Source organism: Cygnus atratus, chromosome Z, assembly GCF_013377495.2.
Source record: "Cygnus atratus isolate AKBS03 ecotype Queensland, Australia chromosome Z, CAtr_DNAZoo_HiC_assembly, whole genome shotgun sequence".
NCBI lineage: Eukaryota > Metazoa > Chordata > Aves > Anseriformes > Anatidae > Cygnus > Cygnus atratus.
This window is the reverse complement of record NC_066396.1, coordinates 221591-242577: the sequence shown is the minus strand read 5'-3', so window position 1 is coordinate 242577 and position 20987 is coordinate 221591. Positions and strand designations below refer to the sequence as shown.

Sequence of the window (20987 nt, the reverse complement as noted above, 5' to 3'; positions counted from 1 at the left end):
AGAGAAAATCGAAGAATTATTCAGGTTCCAGAAAGAGAGCACCCTGCCCAGTCCAGGAAGGTCCCAATAACCTGGCTCTCTGCTAAAGCTGTTTGCTGGCTCGCTCCAGTCTCTTCTGAGTGAGCTGGCATGACACACCTCCTCCCTGGTCCCATGCCAGCGGTCTAACTTTCCCCACCTAATGCCTAAGGAATGCTAAATCCGACCCAAAGGGTCAGGCACCTGGAATTCGTTGCTATGTTTGACTTGCAGCCACTTAAGTCCTTAGGCCTAAGAATCCTGCTGAATCAGGGCTGAAACGGCACCGAGTATGCGACAGTACTGGAAATAGAACTAAAGGCTCCAGTTTTCCTGCCCCAGCCACAAAGCCCTTCCTCCTGGAGGTGAAAAAATACACAGGAGCACACTCTGAGTGTATACCAGACTAACCACGGCAACCTCCCCATAATGCTGGGGGAGGTCCGTGCAAACTCTCTAAAATACAAACATACATTCCCTTCAGTCTAGAATGCAGCAGAGTAGAAGCAGGAGAACAAAATTCAGCCTGAACATGGACAACATTTTTCAGGTTTAGGCTCAGATACATGGAAAAGGTCCGTCTTTTCTCGGTAGTTGCAGTTTGCTTGTTCCACTTTGAAGAAATGTGTCTCTCCTTCTCCCACACATTTGGTTCTCTGGTAATTTCCAATTTAGCTCTGCTCTCAGTTATCATTGGTGGACCTGTAGGTGTATAGCAGACCTCGCTATAGCAAATTCTCACTGTGTCCAGTTCTTTTTCTTGCTCAGTATAGCTCGTCTCCCATTATTCCCTTTCACAGTCATTTCTTGTAGACAAACATGCTTGCAAAGGACACATTTTTGAATAAAGTTGTTTTTTTTTTTCTATGTGATTGGAAAACTGAACTCTGACCAGACTTCACTGTAATTAGAATCTCTGAAGAGATTCAGAGCTGTTTAGCCTACCTTTAGTCACTATTCAGTCTTGCTCTTATCTTCAAAATTATTTCATGATGTGAACACAAAAGACAATGTCAGAAGGTGAACATAAGATCTTGGCTCTTGCAAAGTATCCATAGAAACCACGAACACCTCATCTGTCGAGCTGTTACGCTGCTACTACTCCTGTCTGCATTTTATCCGTTAGCGATCTCCTGGAGACTCTGACAAGCAACCCAATTCTCATCTGAATTATATGCTTCTTATGTCAGTTTAATAATGCTAATTTCATCAGTGTCATTTCTGACCAATAGTAGTGAAAAGGCATACAGAACCAGCCATCAGTCATCAGGCAGGACTGCAAAACATTATGTTTATCAGCGGCACCCTGCAAGTAACAATAATACTTTGCTAGCAATAAAACCATTTGGTAACCAAGAGAGAGTAATTGCATTTGGGAGCCGCAGTGTGGGAGCATTACTGGGAACACCGCCCTGCCGGAACAAAATGACGTGCTAGGACTGGGCTTGCAGCAGCTGTGTTGTGTGCAGTTAGGTGCGACTATCCTGCTACACAGCCCTAAAAACTGACTTGAAGAGACAAATAAAAAGTAGGCTTTTCAAAAAGGATAAAAAAATAGTAAATATATTTGTCAGCAGGGAAAAGGATGCTAGGGAGGTATCAGCTCTGTGGCATGAGGATAGCGGTAGTTATTAAGTTCACAGAACTGTAAATAACATCTAAATAACATCTGTGAGGGCAGGACACCTTTGCTAAGATTTCAACTGAGGGAGGCTTGCAGTGGGTTTAACGAATTTGAACTTCCTACTGGAGTCAGAAGGATGGGAAAGGACAGAAATGACAATCAGTTTTCTCTTACCTTTGCTATCCTTTTTTGAAATTAGTTTCCTTTGCTCTTCTCTATTTTCTTTAAGAATCACGTTTGCCTCACTTTTAACACAGCTAGGATCCTTGCTGACATCTCCACTCTCCTCCAGTCGGGGTTTCTTTGACAGTGTTGCTGATGGTAATTTCTTCTTTGCTCCAGTAGCTAAATTCTCACTCTTTGCTGTGTGTTTACATTTGATGGGCTCAGACTCAGCAACAGTTGGTGATGTCTGGCAGGACTTTGACCCTTCTTGATTTTCTGGCCTTTCCATGCTGACTGAGAACGGATCATATGTGGTCAATGCTAAGGAGTGTGGCTGCATCCTACTGTAGGGTGGCTGCCTTTGAAGAGAGACGTCCCCTGAATCAACTGCTGGCAAGTTAACTAAAGCACTTACTGCAGTCTCTGAAGTCGTGACTTCTTCGTCTTTATTATGCTCAGTAGACTTAATTGAACAATCAACCTCAGATGGCTTGCTGGAAGTGATCAAGTCAGGAGAGGACAGCTTAGTGATACTATTCCTAATCCGCCTCTGAGCCTTGGAGCTAATTAAAACGTGCAAAGGAGACTTCATTTTAGCAGCATCTAGGTTGTATTCAGTAGTTCTTTGAATCTTTTGTTTATTTCCACGCAAGACTGCTTCCTCCTTATTTTCTTCAGGTACCCTATGGATCTGATCCTGCACTGCTTCGCAGAAAGCTTCCAACTTAGTCAATTTTTCATCTCCTTTGACAGCAGTTTGTGTGCATTTTGTTTGTACATGACTTCCTGTGCCAGAACACCCCATTGCTGCTACACTGTTAAGAGAGCCCTCTGACTGGCTTACAGGTATGAATGGTGATGTTTCTCTTACAGTCTGTTGCTGGAGACCCATCTGATTACCGATGTCTCCACAATCTTCCTTTGCTACTGTGCAGTACTCATTCTGAACCTTTCTAGGCAGCGGGGTACTAACTGATCCTGACGTTACGTTCCCAGAGGCATACGTGTGACTTTTCAAAGAATCTGTTTTTAACTCTTCGTCAAACTTAAAAGTGTTGTCAGCAAAAAATAAATGTTCAGACACGTTATGAGGGGAAACTGCAGGCTGACTCTCTGAAACATGCCTAACTCCAGAGTCACAGGATGTTTCAACCCTTTGTTCATCACCTATGAAAATGTCTCTCTGTTCTTTTCCTGGTTTACTTGGTTCATATTTGGGCACTTTTACAAAAAAATCTGTTAAAAGGGGATTCTCAGATGAGGGAATGAATATCACTTCTTGTTTTTCTAATTCTGTCAGTTGGTGTACATTTTGGGGTAGATTCTTACACGTTATGGTTTCAGGAGTCTTAATTAAATTAGGCAATTTCATTGGGTAACTGTATTTCTGTGTATTAGAAACAACTTGAAAATCTTGAGAGTCATAATTTTTTGAAGGATGATAACTGCTACAATTAGTGCCACTTTGTGCATTCAACTCGGAGTGATTTCTTTTTTCTTGTAAATTATCTTCATAACTTCTATGTATGATGTTAACAGAAGAGTGTTTTTCATGTGTAAACTGATGGGCATTTTCAACAGAGGAATTACTGGGGAAAATCACTTTCTCCTCAGGGAAATATGCCATTTTTTTTCTTGCTGGGTAACGGTCTTTAAAATGACAGTCTTCACCAGCATCTTCATCTGTGGTCTCAGTCATAGTCTCATTTATCAAGGATATGTTCCACTCAGTATGAGGTAATTGTCCAGTTGTCCAGTGTGACTTATCTGACATGCAAGCTGGGTTTTCTTTATCGCATGCTAAGTTACTACTCTGAGCATTTTTTAATCTTTGAGAATCTGTATCACATATTTGGAAAGTGTTATCAACGGTAAGCTTTCCTTCCCGAGAAACAGTTGTTTGAACGGCTCCATTATTGACAATTAATGTTTGATTTGCCTTCTGCTCCAAGCACTCCTCTGTATTGAAGATACTGTTCTCTGAAATACAAGTGGATGCCGTTTCTGTTTTATTTCCAGTGCTAGAACTGATACATAAACCATCTGCTTCTACCACTTGTGTAAGAGAAACGTTTTCTATGGATGCACTGTTACATGCTTCATCTGTTTTCAGTAGGACATTAGAGACACTGCAGCCTTCTTTCTCTGTTCTTTGTCTAATAGGTGGCTGTGTAATAGGTTCCTGCTGTTCTGTGAAATTTGGGGGTAAAGGATGATCAGAACAGGTCTCTTGCACAGAGTTCGGTTCTGTGACTTTGGTATCTGCCAGCCTTACCTCTAAACTTGTGATTCCCCAGTTTTCAAATGGGATTTGATAGTCTGAGTCATCCTCATGAAGAAGTTTCCAGAGCTTGTCATGCACTGCAGATAAATCGGCATCTCCTTTGCACCCAGGTTCTCCAGATTCCAGAACTGACTTGGGATTAGCTTCAAACAGAGATTCATCACATGATACACTGCAGAGAGTATCTCTGTCCTTGCCGTCATGCGAATCAAAACCATACCTTTGCCCTCCCTCCTTTGGCTCATCACATAGCTTTGCAGAAGAGAGAACAGCACATAAACTTTCTTGTTTATCAGGAACAGAGTCTGCGTCCCATAAACGAAAAGCTGAAATGTCTTTCTTTGATTTGTTGCCATTACTACTAATATCCTTCCCTTGTTCCCAGGAGACTCGTTGGTGACAACTTTCTCTCTTATCATAAGGAGCACGGTGTTGCGAATAGGTTTGTGAACTTCCATTTTTCGCTTGTAATGGCTTTTCAGTACATTCTGAAGCTGAATGGATGGTTCCTGCATTCTGGCAAGTCATGAGGATGCCTTCCTTTGCTATTTCAGGCTCCATACATTCTCTATCACAATTTTGGATAGAGATTTTAAGACTGGCACCTTGATTCTACAAAAAAAAGAAAAAAAGAGAAATGTGATAGAACTAAAAAATGGGACTGCTGCTTGACACAGGCCTGAACTGTAGTCCTAAATTGAAATGAAAGGGTTTTTTGTTGTTTGGGTTTTTTGTTGTTGTTGTTTGGTTAGTTTTTTTTTTTTAAGTATTTGTCAACATCTGAGGTTTCTAGTTTGTAGCTATCACCCTACCCTGACAGAAAGAAGAAATCATAGTTCTGTATTTAAACTTGTACAAATTACAAGTCTAGCCTGCCAGACTCGCCTGTTGGATCTGTGGCACATGGTATGAATGTAATACGCAGAACAAGAGTATGCTAACCACTTGACAGAGTTATCCTGTGCCCAAGGACTGTCTAAAACACAGGTTTTGGCTTCTGCTCCTCTCTAGCCCTTTTCTGTACGCAGATATTTCTTTCCTACTTAATTTTTAACTAATACAGAGTTTTGGTCATGGATGCTCAAAGAACTAATACCTATTGGCTGCGGGTAGCAGGAGTCTAATCTGAACTCGCCAATCTGAAACCTGGCCACGGCACTTACAGTAACGTAACAGCTCCTCTGTGCTAGTAGGGTTCTGGGATTTAAATGATTGCACCGCAAGTGGAAAAAAATGAAAAAATGCCTCATGCAAACCATGGCAACACACATTGTCAAGAAAATCTCAATAGGTTAATTCCAATAGGGGGCTATTCTCCATCATAAGAACATTAAATGCTGCTAAAATGTGATTGGAATTTTATGTACCATAAAAACAGAGAAACTTATGGATGCTTTTCAGGCAGAAGAAATCAGTGATTTTTCATTGCTTAAGACACCCCAGTGGTCAGATTAAAGTCAATCTATGATTCAGAACTGGGAGAGATTTTTGCTTAAAGAATACAGATGAAGTAGAGCATGTGGAAAAAGCTTGTGCTTATTTGTCATAACTATTTTTCTGTGCACTTGGCTGTGCACTTTAAAATCAGCAAAGTGGGTGATAATAAGATTATTCATGATTTAATACTCATAAATATATATCTTCAGACTTTACTATGTGAAATAAAAAGTATGATCCAATTCTCCTGGTTATGAAAACTGGTGGGGCATCATATCAGTCAGTACATCTGTACTGATTTCCCTGGTCAATTTCCTACCCAACAGCATAAAATATTTAAGGACTTGGAGAGTATCAATTTGGGGTTTTGACTTGTAATTGCTCTTTAAATTTCCACGTAATATCTAAATCTTTCATTGATTTACTTTTAAAAAGAAAAGGTCCATACGCTTCTGTAACATTAATTCTCTGGATTAAATTCTCCCCTTGATAGAATTCAGAGCAAAGTTCTGTTTATTTGTTTTAAATTTCCAGCTCCATAACTGGACACAATTTTGTTCTTTGAGCATGAACTGAAAAGAAAGTAAATCGAAATGTTCTCTGCTCACAACAGGGAAGTGAGAATCCTTCTGAGTTGAAAGAAACATTGCTTTGATAAGACCTGTGCAATAGCCTAAATATCAGATTTCCCTATCCAGCTGTCCAGAGTCCCATTAGTGCCTCTTACTATTATCAGTCTCACTCTATAATTAGAACAGCTTATGGTTTATCTGGGCCTTTTTCAAAACCAGATTTCCTTCCCAGACGTAGCTGTCATTCAGAAGTTCATGAATAGTGTCTTTCAAAGTAATTTAAATTTGCATTATTTTGTGACAAACATGAACAAAATCAGTCAAACCACTCTTTCTGTTAAATGATAAGCATTTTACTTACCCTGGGTGAGACGTTGTCATCTGGCACCTGATTTTGCTCAGACAGGCCCCAAGTCTTTTTCTGTTCCCAACGACAGTCTTTATCCGCCTCTTCTGTATGACACAAACCAGCCTGCATTTGCAAGCTTTCTGTCTCCTCACAAATTTGTGCTGAAAGGCCTCCTTCCTGACTGGGAAACGAAGCACTGGATTCCCTCACCTCTGCAGCAGCCTGAAAAGATTGCCCTATATTACCGACATATCTGCAGAGCTCTATAGGGTTTAGCAACTTTAAAAGGTTTCTTGTTAGAGTTTCAGTTAAGGTAGAGACAGAATGCCTTGCATTTTCCTCTGATGAATTTCTTCTCCCCTCTTCTAGCAGCAATGAGCTTTCACCCAGCAAGTTCTCGTCTACCTTGTTTTCTGTCATTGTCTCTGAAGCCTGATTTGTCAAAGCAGTACCTATGCCACCTGTAGAGGAGTCCGCCTTTCCATGTACATTATCCATGTTCTGAGGTTTGTTGGTTGAGAAATCTGTCTGGCCAATTCCATTATTTTCTTCTTCAGTTCGGAGACACTCATTTTCAATGACAGCAGATGCGACAGGCACTTTACCCTTCTCTTCGTCTTTCACACTGGTAGTTTTATCTCGGTGTTGTCCAACAGTTAGAGTCATCTCTGTCTGCAAAGTTGACTGGCTGTACGTAGAGGGGTCTCTCCTTACATTTACTCCTTTGAATTTTGAGTGATGACCACAGAAGCCAATGGTAGTATCCATAGGCGTAGTGTTATCTGACACTCGGAACAGACACGGCATTTCACTGAGGAAGTAAGCACACCCATCACAATCCTTACTCAGTTTTAAATCATCTTCATCACCACTTTCTAATAAAAACTGTAATTTTTTTTCCCAGATTTCATTTTCATGTGCTGTCAGCACATCTGAACATTCAAAATACTCTAGGACATGATCAGAAAAATCATCACTTACGCTTGGATAAGCCTCCAAAATGCCGCCAGAATTTTCAGAATCATCTTTTGTAAAATAATTTTGATTTACTATGGGAGTATCTGCCTGCTCACTCAACAGAGCATTCATGGTTAGAGGTCTACTGAACCCAGTCTTTTCACGTGCCTGGACTTCAGCTGGAGGTGGACAAGAAACAGAGTCTTCCACTTTAAGGCAACAATTGTCTGTGTGATCAGTGATTAGATCTGTAGGGTGGGAATGCACCTGTCTGATGCAGTATTTCTCTGCTTCTCCAGCAGTGACACAGACCATACTATTAAAATTAATTAGGTCATCACCATTCTCTGATACACCCCTAAGGCAGCACATATTTTCCTGTGTTTCGAATACATTTTTTGCATCCATGTTGTCTTCCATGTTAGGCAAGCATCTGTGGGATTTCTCACATGGGAAGGATACTTTTGAGCTTCTCATGCAATGAAACACTGACTTTTGGTGAGTCAAAATTTGTTGAAATTAACATGGGGTCACCCTCTTAAGAGTAACTCTAGTATTGTAAAAAATGTTCCTCATTCTGCTCATTTTACTCTGAAGCTTCCCACTGTCATTTAGGTCAGCAACCGATTCTGAGAAAGTTCCGATTTTTGTGTGAGATTCCCTCTCAACAAGGGTTGAATAGCAGGCCATTCTAGCTGCCAGTTTCCAGATACTGTCCAATGAAGTGCAGCATCTTGCTGTGTGCACCTGCAAATAAAAGAAATCTGAAGTTTAACATGATTTTGAAAATGGGTATACATATTTTCTAACAGATGGTAAACCACCACACAGTTTCAAGCATTTCCAAAAAAGGAAACATAATGATCTAAAAATCAAGATCAAACATTAACAGCAGGAACTATAATCCAGTTATCTATGCAGAACCACTTCGGGAAAGATATTGTAGCTGTCCAAAGTGATTTGTGCTAGGAAGACAAATTCCTAAGCATGCCTGCACGTACACCCAGCAGCAGCACAAAATATGCTTTAGTGCACGTCACTTAGGTGTTTCTAACTGCTAACAGAAATATACAGACCAATGCAAATACTCACATGTGCATGACTCCTACAGCTACCAGGTATTCTCATAGTCACATTGGCATCACAGGGACATAAAAAAAAAAAATCACTCTGGCTGATTCTTCACTACAGAGTATCCCTGCTAATCTATGAACTTTTCCACAGTCCAGGGATTCCCTCATCAGAGAAAAGCATTCGATCTCACAAAGGATGCCAAACTAAACACTCTGAAAAATAACTCATAAAACTGGTATGACATGAAGAACAGCAGGAAAACCTTTCTTGCCAGCCCGCTAATCTGATGACGCTATGTAGAGACACCTCTGTTCATTCTCTCTTTCCTCCCCTGCTTCTCCCATGGGGACCCTTCTCAGTCTCTGTCCTGGCTGTGAGACCTCCTGCGCTGGCTGTGGCCCTTCCTGACGCCCTTTCAAGCGCTCTGAGGCGCCATCTGCTCCATGCAGGGCCACAAGCAGAGCAGCCACTGGACCTGTCAGCACCCAGCTTTGTGTCACAGCTCACTGCTGACACTGATCACAGTCAGTAAGAAAACATGTGGGGAGCTAGATTAGAGCTCGATGGCCAAACAGCGAGGTGTTTGCAAGGCTTGCTTGGAATCTGCCTGCCTCTCATGCAAACAGCACAAAGCAGCTGGGTATATTTTCATTTCCTTCATGCATTCCCTGTCACGGACACCTTTTTCACAGGCTTACCTGGGAGGGGAAAGGCTGGACAAGAAAAAGGTTGAAGGGAGGGATAGCAGAAGGGGCAACATTAGGTTGTGTGATGAACAGTTTGTCTCCACACACACAAAGGAGTGTGGAGGAACAACGGCAGGTGAGAGAAACAGAGCACCACCCTCTGCCAGCATACTACATATATGTGTGCCATATACACGCGTGTACATGCCTTCTGGTACAGCCTGAATACTGGTTGGAGAAGGAGGAGTGGGAGGAGGTAGCAGAAAGGAAACATGTTTGGCAATTTAGCCTTGGAATAAACTGGCAAAGGTCCAGTATACAAGGAAGTGAAGACCAACAGGAGAGGATGGCCTGAACAGCAAGCCTGATGTGCCACAAAGGTGTATTGTCAGCTCGGAGGTGTAGCCAGGGAGTTGCCAGAAGGCACAGACGGTGACAAAACCACCTGAAAGCTGTGCGGGTCAGCCTGGTCACAGTGCCTTGGCTCGCAATGCTCTGAGCTTGAGAGCTGGCGGGGGAAAGGTGCGCTGCTGCACACAGCGCTGCTGCCACGTGGACGGGCTCGGGTGATCCCCGCAGGAGGAAGGCGGCAGGAAGCCGGAGTGCAGGCTTCCTCACACTGCCACCTCAGAGCCTGAGAAGAAGTCTAGTTCAAAATCCATCGTAATAAGGGCTTCCCTGCCACAGAGGACAAGAAGAGGACAAATCGTGTATGTTGTGCTGGTTTTAAATAATGTGGACACCTGTTGACTGGGCCCTGGGCCAATACTCTACACTTGTGCTTCATGCAGGGCTTTGAACATCAATCTGGACCGCGTGTGCAACAAGAGCCTGGAGAAAAAAGGCATCGAATCCCATTATCTTCAGCCTTTCAGATCGATGATCACGTTTTGCTTTCCATTTCAGCTCTAAGAAATATAAATATTTAACAGGAAAAAATGGAGCAGTAGAGATTAATTTTTCCCTCATCCATTTGATTACTGTGCCATGGAATTAACCCCCAGCATTCACGCATCGCCTCTTAAATATGCATTTGCCTAATGTTCCCTGTTGCTTTCTTTCAAATCTGCTTTCATCTTTTCTTTTCAGAAGACCAGATGCCTCTGTCCTCTTTTTTGGAGAGTATAAGTTATTTTAAAAGTGTGGTAATTTTCCCAGCTGCAAAGAGCCTTGGCAACAATTCTTAATGCAGACCAACTCATGAATACTCTTTACCAAAGCAGTTGTACTACACAGCTATCATTTTCTTAGTTCAGCTGCATTTTGACATCAAGGGGAAAAGAGCTGTCAGATTTCTTGATATGAAAATTAGATTAGATTGCTGTGCATTTTGTCAGATCCAACAATGGAAATTAAAGCAAAATAATGTTGCATGAGGAAAATCACCATAAATGATGTTTTTCCACCTAAGATGGAAACATGGTTATTTTTTAAAATTTTGGAGAGAAAATAGAAGATATGAGATATAACCATAATGTCAATTACTGAATTTAGATAGAAACAGGAAAAAGATTGGTACTACATCACCCTCCTGGCTCCTCAAGAAAATTTGTCACAGAAAATATGTAAAGGAATTCACCAAGGAAAAATGAACTGGAGATCATGACAATTTACCATCAGCTATTGGCAAATAACCCGAAAATGAGCTCAAATACTAATAAACCGGGCTTTGAACGTTCAGTTGAAGACGAGAGAATCTAAAGGTGTAAGGTGTTCTGGCTGCTTGTCTCAAGTCTTGCTCTGGACACCAGTGATGCTACTTGCTGAGTCAGGTGCTTGCTCATCACAGGAGGAGAAACCAACACCACCAGGTCTGAGCAGAAAATGGAAAGAAGGGTCCTGTGTTGGTTCTCCGATGAGCTGCGAACGTATTTTCCACCTGTTGTAGATCACTGGCTATCCCTGGACATGTTGGCTTTCCCTTTCCCCTCCCTCCATCCATTACAGGTCCATCTCCACTGCACACATATCGTGCCTTACGTAGCGTCCTACAGCCACTCACAATCTCGCATAAAAATGACACAGACAACAAAGGGGCCAAGCCAGCACAGAGAACCTGCCTCTCCCTGACAGCTCCAACAGCTGAGACCCCAGGAAAGACGTGTTTGGTGGGCTCCTCTTCACCAGGGTCACAACGCTGCCTGAGCGTAGTGCCCCGGGAACCGAGGGCAAGGGAAGAGGAAGCAGCAGCACGAGCACAGCAGCTTGAGAACTGTGCCTGGGTATGAGTTAGGGCAAATGTAGATTGGTGGAAAGCTCTAACAATGCAACTAAAATATTTTTGGAAAATTACATTTTAAGATGAAAGGAACGACGAAAAAGATGAAATTATCTTTAATTTTTTAATAACTGCCATTTTTGGAGGTTATTTTGGACCCAAACTTGCTTCTATTGATTTCATAAGAAACTGTGGTCTTAATCCTAATGTTGGCAACGTTTTTTTAACTGACAAAAATATATAAATCTGGTTAAACTTAAAAAATGGCAGTTAATTTCCTCTCTTGCATCATATTTTTCTACTTTATTTAGTTATTACAAAAATGGTAATCTTCCTCTGTAAGCAGTTTTACACTCACGGAAGGTATTCCTACAGAAAGCTTATGTGTTTTAGGAGGGACTTTTTGTCTTCCTGTTCATTTCCTCCAAAGCCAATGGAAAAAAATCCCTTTAATACCTCTCTGAAGTTTTTTCTACCTTTTCATCATGCAATCTCTGTTCCCTGCACAGTCCTGCTCAGCCCACCCCCAGACTCGACCCTCCTATCGCTCAGATGCACTTGCTGCTGCCCTCGTTGGGCAGACCTGTCCGCCCGCGCCCACGTATTGTCTCTTCCCTTATCATCAAGGCGCCAGCTTTTTGGGTCAGGGACCACGCTGTGCATCCGCATACTGCCTGGCACAAGGGGCACCTCACCTAGGCCTAAATCTTGTAGATGTAATAGATGTAAACATGCTTTGACAACTGGAGCATTGCCTGGGCACGCTGAAAACCTCCACGTGAGAGCACCAATGCCCCCGCCCGGCCACGTGCATTCTGCCCGTGCCCGGCTTTACGCCCACACCAGCACACCAGGGTGGCAGAGGAGAACCTGCACCGGCCCACACAGACATTATCTGAGCTCAGCACATGTAGGAACAGAACGGATAACCCTCCTGCGTCTCACGTTAAGAGAGATCTTGCTGCCAGTATTTTGGCTTCCCTCTACCAAGCTGACACCAGGTCTGCGACACCTGAAAACTCAAGAGAAATGGATAGCTCCATAAGTAATCTGTGCTTGTAACTTCCTTAGACCACGTCTAAGTTTACACGACTAAACCATTAGTCTCCCCCCTTAATTCTCTGAATCAAAAATCCCAAACATATTTTTGAAGGTTCTGTACATTGACCAAAAATATGAACATCATAGTTTTCATTTTCCAGAAAAAAAAGAATCACTATCCCACTGGCCACCACTATAAAGGAGAAACCTTGAAAACACGAACCATAAATGCACTAAAATCAAAAGACAAATCAAAAGAGGCATATCTAATTCTATTTTTGTAAACGACATGCTTTTCAAGCCAGAGCTCATGAATTTCTGAAGTCCTGCTGCAGTGCTTGCACACTGCTTGCTGACAGACAAACTGCTCACTCTCTCACACATCAGAATCCATCCAGCAATTCAGGCAGTGCAGTTCAGAGCAGATTTGTGCTCTTAGAGACTTCCTGTGCAGCTTTCAAGGGAAGACTTTTGCACAGCTTCTCAACAAACCTCTGAAATTCCCAGCTTCCCACTTCTCGTTCACTCTGTCACTACCCTTTTTTTTTTTTTAGTTCTGTGTGGCCATCTCAGCGATGAATGGAGTTGCTCTGCTTTACGCACACATCACAGAAGCACGAACGCCCCACATAGTGTTCCAGGATGGAGACTGGGTGGCACACTGCACCCTGACTGGAGGCCCACGCCCTCCCACGCCGTGCGGGGAACCCAGCTTCTGAAGGGACATGAGATTCTCTCTACTGCTCTCTTTTTATAGGGCACCCCTGCAAGTGGCATTCTAAGCGATGCTTCACACAGCATGCACGTGTTTCTTTCAGAAATCGTAACGAACCAGCACCTCCTGGTGCAAAACAACGCAGTCACATTCAGATTGCTCCTACAAAAGTACAAGAGAACCACACACAAATTGAAGAGAGAAGCAGAGAAGTTTGGGGTTTTCAATTTTACAGACAAGGAATCAAGGCACAATGTGATTTCTCCCTGCGTGTATCAGATGTTGGTATCAGAGTTCCAAAACAAAACTCTTGAATGATTCTCAGTTCATCACCTAAAACTGTATGAAAGATCTTTCTCCTGAGGACACAAACAATAGACAAAAAATGGTGACTGTCACAATGTGCGAAAAAATTCATTTCATACAGTTTCTACTAAAATTTGATGAAATGAATTTGAATGCAGAATTAAGTAACACATGAACGTTACATAAAATGTCATGGACAAAGTCCTTTTATATTGTATATAATAAAGATGTACTTAGGCAGCGCACAAAGCCATTGCTGAGCTGAACCATAACTGAGCGTTATTTCTATTATTATATTTATTTGGGTATATCCAAGTGTAATTATATTACATTTAGCTAACTACATTTATATTCTCTCTCAAATGAAAATATGACTTATCACACAGTCTGTCTCTGGGACAAAAGTTCAATTTGCAAAACTGAGTAAACAGGTTTCATCTTGATGGTAATCGTACCACTTGGTTCAAAGGGTTGATCCAAAGGTTTGCAGCTTTTTTTGTATATGTACTTAATTGTATTTGAATTACAGTTATTTTTCTAATAACAATTAGAGTAGATGCAAAGTGCCAGTATATACGTCAGCAGTTTATTATCAATTGAAAATCAAAAAAGGCAGGCAGGCAGGCAGCAGGTCATTCTACAGTCGCTCTTCTGAGAAACTTGGTTTTAGGCCAAGGTCCCAAAGCAGATACTTAACCTCTGCCCCACAGGAAATTCTCCTGGCTTCAAAGCAGCTGTTCAGATTTGCATGTTTTACAGAAACTGGGGTATAACGATAAAAGCGTGCCAAACTGACCACAGATAAAAGATTTTCCTGGTGAAGTTAATTCCATTGTGGGTTCTGGTTCAAAACCTCCTGCAGAGCATGGAGATTGGAGCACATTAGCCCCCACAGACTGTTGGATGTTCTTATTTCTCTTTATGTAACAAAGACTAATTTAAATCAGATAGACCTGATAAAAGAAGTATGTTTTAAAACCAGGAGTGACAGGACATATGGGAACTAGTTATGAACTAGAATCTGTCTCCATGAGGCAGAGGGAGCTTCTCCAACATCAGAATTAAGCTCTTTACTTTGTTCTCACTGTTGATTTTTGGTTTCGTTTGGCTATTTTGGTAGGAGCTTACAGCTAGAAAGAGATAGTTGTGCTAAATGTCATCACTGTGATAGGAAAACAGAACTACACCACTTCAAATGAGCTTGGAGAGAGACTTGAATAAACAGGAAGTATAATCTTTCTCCTATATACGTATGTGTATATGAGGAGGATATAGGTACATGGGTCTGCTTGCCTGCTCTGTTAACACTTCCGTATCCGACAGACCATATTTAGAAAGTCAGTGGAACGTTTTTTATCTGCTTCACTGTTCATCCTGAGTGAGATACTTTGAGACACCTCAGTGTTGTCTGAAACAACAAATTCTCCAAATGCCAGCAGAGTTTCCTAGTATTAGCTCTACTCTATAGGCTAAAGTTTGGGAACTGGACTTGCTCGTTTGAAAAATCAAATACAATCCCCTAGACTATCCAGATAAACTTTAGATGTACCAACAGCTCCTTCTCCTCTTGCCGGGGCACACTATATACTGACGCATATATCCCCTTTTAGAGATGCTGACAGGTAGCTTAGCCACAACGAAAGGTGGCTGACATAACCAGACCTCAGGTAAGATGAACATGACAGAACTCCAAACCAAAACAAACAGCCACAAAACCTTCCTTTCTGATGAATAGAAATGGTTGCGTACTATGCAGTTCCAATAAGAAATCTAGTTGGCGTGGGCACCATGATTTTATAAATATTATATTGATTAAAGTGAGAGACAGCAGCAAAAGCAGAACAGGCAAGAATAAGAGTGGTAAGGAACCTCCACTAAAAACATAATCCCAAGAAAAACCTAGGAGGGGTTTTCCCACCATACAGTGGGACTAGGCACATCTTCCCAGCACTCCGATCTGCCACCCACTAGATCAGGCTGCCAGAGCCTCATCCAACCTGGTCTTGAACACTTACTTCCAGGGTTAAGAACTGGAAGAGTAACTTGAATGGTTACTGCAGTAGCTTGCAATAGCAAATAACTTGCAGTAGCAAAAGCAGAGTAAAATGAGATATCACTGCTAACAAAGCTTGAGTTTTTACGACCCTGACTCTTGGATTGCTTGCAATTTTATCACTGTGACTCTTGGTTTGCAGAGACACAAAGACCTCATAGGCGAATAACTCAAATAACCTTACATGTCCTTTCCACTACTATGGCACCGTGCGTATGGTACACAACCTGCCACCCAGTCACCTGTGAAATCTAAGCCTGCTGCTTAAATGCAGCCATGTTCCAAGGTTAATGCTAACTCACTTCACCTTCTCCCCGGAAACATTTCTCAAATATGTCTTAACTCTGTTGCACAGAGCCCGCATACAGTTTGCACAACTACAACATTCCTCTACTACCCAAAATTCCATGCACGCTCTGTTCCCAGCCTAACAGGATTTTATGTTTGGGAATACATGCATTTTTCCTCTCTCTTCCAGGCCAACTCTCAGAGATTTTTCACTTTGTAGTAAGGTCTCCAAGTTTAGCACGTTTCTGCTCACAAGACAAAATGAAACAAAACAGACTTTTCCTGTTAAACAAAACACCTACTATAAACACAGACAAATTCCAATTTAAATCTTTTAAATGAGTTATTATATTCCCTGAATGGAAATTCATACAAGATATTTGTATTTACGATTGGAAAGATATAACTTTCTTTTCCAAAAAGGTTGCCATGCATGTTTTACCCTACTTAAATGCTTATTTTCACATGCTCTTTAAAAACTTTTCCTTTAACATAAGTCAAAGCTTTTATTAAAAGTTTTCTTTCAAAAGTTTCATCAATGTTTGCATGTTTCTGTGAGGCAATTTTTCAGCACATCCATCAGTACTGATGGAATCAAATTCCACCTGAAATTTCTGATCCGCTTTTCTCTACTCCTTGTCTACACAAGCTTTCCAAAGTGATTGTGCCAGACAGCTGTAAAAACACTTCCCAAAAAAGTTGTGTTCCTTTCCAAAAAGGTTGTGATCATGCACCCATTCTTCAATGTTGTTACTTTTTAAAAGTTAAAATCTCTGAGGCAACAAAAACTGAAATTCTAAAATTCAGTTATAACTCTGCTAACTCTACTCACATTAGTATGGTTAAATATTTATACAGCACTTTGCTTACTGCAGAGTCTAATATTTGATGGGGTAAGAGTAGCGAGAACCCATGCACACAATGATTCCCAACGACTGCGCTTTCTGTGCATTTCTGTAGCTCACAGTAATGAAATTCTGACTCAGTTCTGACCAGAATCTCTAATGCTAGAATACAAATAATAACTATAATCATATTATTCTTTTACAAATACTTCAAGACACTGTGATCAGATCAAACATTTAGAGCAGCAAACTTGTCAAAATGCCTACAATGTCAGAAACCAAACTAGCAAAACACTGTATTATCTAATCCAATTATTGTGTATCTGTTGTATTAACAAGGTTTGGATAAGAGAAAAACCAGTGAAGTTTGGGCTGTGCAAAAAGCAGATGTCTGGAAAATGTGACCTTGGCAAACATGCCGTGCTTCTTCAACTTCTTACATAGGAGACATTTTGAAAATTTCTTACACTAGTGCACTACCTATTGTAAACAGCGACATAGTATAAAGGAAACACCACAGCTATAATTCATTGGCTAAACCTAAGAAGAATAAGTGACCGTTCTGCATAGCTCTAACGAAGAGCTTAATATAGAGTAATTAAAATAAGCAATCATAGCACAACTCTTAACACTGATCTGTCTTAATCTATTTTTAACGTTTGTCAAGCATCTGACAGTGTCGCATGAGCAATTCATGCCCGATAACCATCTTCATGCTACCAAGTGACCAGATTTTTTGGAGGAACGGAAGAAATTTTAAACTAATGAGTACTAGGCCATGTAATAAACATTTGGAAAGAATAAAATGTATATTTCTGGACACCTATTGTCACTTACACATTCCTTGTAGAAGAAAGTTTGCTTTTGTGCGGCTTTTGCAATTTTGTTTGTCTTGCTCAAACTTTGTAGAAATATTACCAGACTGTAATTTCAGAAATATTTAGCAGAATCTAAACATCTAGAATCTATCAAGAGCTGCTTTACAATAAGCAAATAACAAATCATACTAACTGTTACATAAACAGTGTAAATCACTATATTCATGTCATGCACTAAGAATAAAGTAACTGGCTCTTCTTCATTTATTTATCTTTTATGATCACTTTTCTATTTTCTACGATATTTTTTCTATTTGAACGTAGGAGAAATAAGTAGCCAAGTCATTTTAAAACTGTAAACAATTTGACCTCTCAAACCATAAACATGTGCACTTACCCTTAATGTGCTCACTCTTTAAGTTCTAGTTGTGGACCAGGCCTGCTGTTTGACTCTGCATTACAAGAGAGAAGACATTTAGTTTATGCATTTTGCTTCAAAGCTGAGAAGCTCTTCAGTGTTGTTTTGTTAGCGTGACCTTAGTATAGTGAGTCTGATCACAGCAGTTTGTCTTCCAAGAGAGACTATTTCATTACACACAGCAGATGGCTCTGCCTAGGAAAACCTCAGCCAGAGAGGGCGAGAGCGAGAGAGCTGGCAGTGATGAGAGGGTAGATCCTACTTCCATAGATGTTCACGGGCATTTCCTCGTGGCCTTAAGAGAGAGGAAGTGTTGGCCTTAGGTTTTCATAATAAGGCACTGGGCTCACTTTTAAAGCACATGCTTTAGCGTGCTTAACTGCTTTGCTAGGCACGGCTGGAATTTCTGAGTTGCTTGAAATTAAAAACGCAAAAAATTCTGCCAAACACTGAGAAAATCTGCACAACTCTTCCTAACAAGTAGACTGAGGAAACCAAAGGTGAACAGTGAACTTTTAACAATTGCTACACACAAGAAACCACCTAACAATTCATATTTCTCAAAGGCAATGATTATCAAACACATATCTAAATGAATCCCGAAAAAGTATTCCCATGCCTGCTACCCAAGAAGCCAATTCTCACCCAAGGAACTTGTCTGAATTACCCAAAGTGCCCTCAGCTCAAGGAGTTCAGAAAAGGCTGAAAAGCCAGTTTAGTGCCATTTTTTTTCTTGTTTTGCAGAAGGTGCAGCTAAAATGCTCGCTATCAGAAACTAAGGTGCTAAATACTTCAGATACCCGATGTTCCCGAGACCTAGGCCACAGGCTAAAAAAACAAGTGTGTTCAGCAACAAACAGAGCAGCAGGGATATCTATGATTCATACAATAGCTTAATAGCCAAAATAATCCCCAAAGGAATGAGAGACCAGGATTTGAAGCCATGTATAACATGATCTAATTTGACCGTTTGACACTGTGGGGTGTCCAACAAGCACAGTCCACAGCCCAAGGTGGGTGAAAGACACCAGCCTGGTATCATACACAACTGTGGGTACACGCATGTCATCAGGAAGCCAAAGGCGCTGTCTTACCTGTATCCATGCTGCCATGCAGACTGGTTTTGCACATAGCTTGGGAGGAATACGTTACTGATTAATGGTGCTTGAAGAAGCCGCTCCTCGCAGATTCAGGTCTAAATAAATAGCTTGTTTTTCAGAGATGCTGGACCCCACAGAAGCCAAGGGGAGATGCTGTGCTGTTACCAGCTCTGCAGGCAGGTGTGCGTCTTTGTGCAGTTCTGACTAGTGCCAGGCACGAGACAACCAGCTACTGAACAGCAAGCTTATTAATTTGGTCTCCACGTTGCGCCACTGCAGCCACCGGCCTCCAGTTTGCGCACAGGGACATCAAGGTAGGCTTGCAGCTACACAAGAAAACGCTGCAGAAGTATGGGCGGTCACACCTGAATGCTCGGTCACTGATTAAAAACGGTAGTATGAGTAATTTCTAAGACACTTTCAGCCCACTTTGAGCAACCTGTAGCTCCGGGAAGATGCGAATCCGCCTCACACAGTGGCCGCGCTCGCCTCACAGCCCTGGAGCAGGCGCTCGGGGGCCTCTCCTCAGCTCCTGCCCCCGCCGGGACTCAGGCACCCGGGGACGGGGCGTGAGGCGGGGAGCGCCTGCGGCCGGGTTAAACGCCTTCTCCCTGCTACCAGCGGGTACCCCGCTTTTGCCTGTTCCACCGCCCTGCCCGACCGCGCTCCCTCCACAGGGGAGCTGCTCCCCGGCCGACCACGGCCCTCCCGGCTGCACGCGGTGGCTTTTGGCAGCAGCATCGCTCGGCCTCGCAACGGGACGCCAAAGCCCGCCCAGTTCCCTCGCGCCGCCGGCAGCGAACCGCGGCCGGGACAGGCGTCCCCCTGCGGGGGGCCGCGGCGAGGCTGGCGGCGGGGCCCGGCAGTAGCGGGACGGTGCCGGGCAGCACCGCGACGACGCCGGCGGCGTGGGCCGGCGCGGGCCGGCCGGGGCCGTGCGGCTGCGCTGGGCGCGTCCTTCCGGGCGGGAGCACCGCCCCGGCAGAGGCAGCAGCGGGGCGATGTCGGAGCCGCCGCGGAGCCCGCCGGGGTCCCTTCCCCTCAGCCGCCTGGCCGAGCCAGTGCTGCGGCGGCTCAGCGAGCTGCTGGACCGGGCGGCGCCCGGCAAGGGCTGGCGGGACCTGGCGCAGCGAGCGGGGAGCCGCGGCAGGGTCCGCCTGAGGTGAGGGCGCTGCCCGCTGCGGGGGGCCGAGCGCGGGCGGGGGCCGGGGCCGCTGGCGAGGAGGCGAAGCGGGCGGGGCTCGCCCTGCTGCCCGGCGCCTGGGCGAGCCTCGCGGGGCAGGGCGGCAGCGCGACGCAAGCCCCGGCAGCAGGCAGGCGCCGGGGGCCTCCCGCCCTGCGCCCCCGCCGCAGGTGTGCGGCGGCTGCTGCCTGCAGCGCGGCTCCTTTGGCTGGGGGCATTCAGCGGCGGCGCTTCCTGCCTGGGTCACGTTCGCCGCATCGCTTCCTGGTCGTTTCGCTTTCAGTGCCTTTCCAGGTTTCGTTTAGAGGGTAGTATCTCAAAGGGAAAATAAAAGAAAGGCGTTTCAAGCGCAGCGCTGAACGTGCGCTGTGAAGTCGTATCCTTTCCCTGGGGCGATTATTTGTTAATACAGGGGAACAACCCGAGACCAACAGCACGACTCCCTCGAGAGGCCTGGTGCTGCGTTTCTTTGCCTGTGTTACCCAGCGAAATACAGTGAGGTTCTTCTTGATGAGGGAAAGTGTCCTGCCTCCAGGTTTGCGTGGCACTGTGATTGAATGAAGGAAATGTTGATGAATCTTTTTAGCGGTAATACATAAACTTGCATTCCCTTTCCATAATTACTAATTCCCTTATCATCTGTGTTGTTTCAATCTGCTGTGAATGAAAGCACATGAAGTCGTAAAACTGAAGTTTAAAAGCATGAAAGTTTATAGCTGGAGATAGATTTATTGGAGCTGTCAGCTGTAGCCGTAGCCGTGTGTGCAGCAGTGAAGCTGCAGCGGTCGCTTGTTTTAACAGCTACTCTGCAGATCTAAGTCTTCCTGGACTTTCAA

General features: G+C 43.3%; 2 protein-coding genes across 5 annotated transcripts in view; one reads left to right on the top strand and one right to left on the bottom strand.

Moving 5' to 3' along the window:
• ALPK2 (alpha kinase 2) overlaps positions 1-19930 on the bottom strand; it is a 49028-nt gene extending 29098 nt beyond the window's left edge. Inside the window, exons 1-4 of one of the 2 annotated variants that reach the window (XM_035560051.2) lie at positions 18963-19930; positions 17848-17902; positions 6462-8153; positions 1817-4703 (exon numbers count right to left, since the gene is read on the bottom strand). In XM_035560051.2, coding sequence (XP_035415944.1) covers positions 1817-4703; positions 6462-7883 — 4309 coding nt within the window. In that variant the 5' untranslated portion in view covers positions 7884-8153; positions 17848-17902; positions 18963-19930. The remainder of the gene's footprint in view (positions 1-1816; positions 4704-6461; positions 8154-17847; positions 17903-18962) is intronic. The other variant, XM_035560053.2, reaches the window with a different exon arrangement.
• Positions 19929-20987, top strand: part of MALT1 (MALT1 paracaspase) — a 28393-nt gene continuing 27334 nt past the window's right edge. For 2 of the 3 annotated variants that reach the window (XM_035560056.2, XM_035560055.2), the window contains exon 1: positions 19929-20130. In XM_035560056.2, the coding sequence (XP_035415949.1) occupies positions 19970-20130 (161 nt within the window). In that variant the 5' untranslated portion in view covers positions 19929-19969. The remainder of the gene's footprint in view (positions 20131-20987) is intronic. The other variant, XM_035560054.2, reaches the window with a different exon arrangement.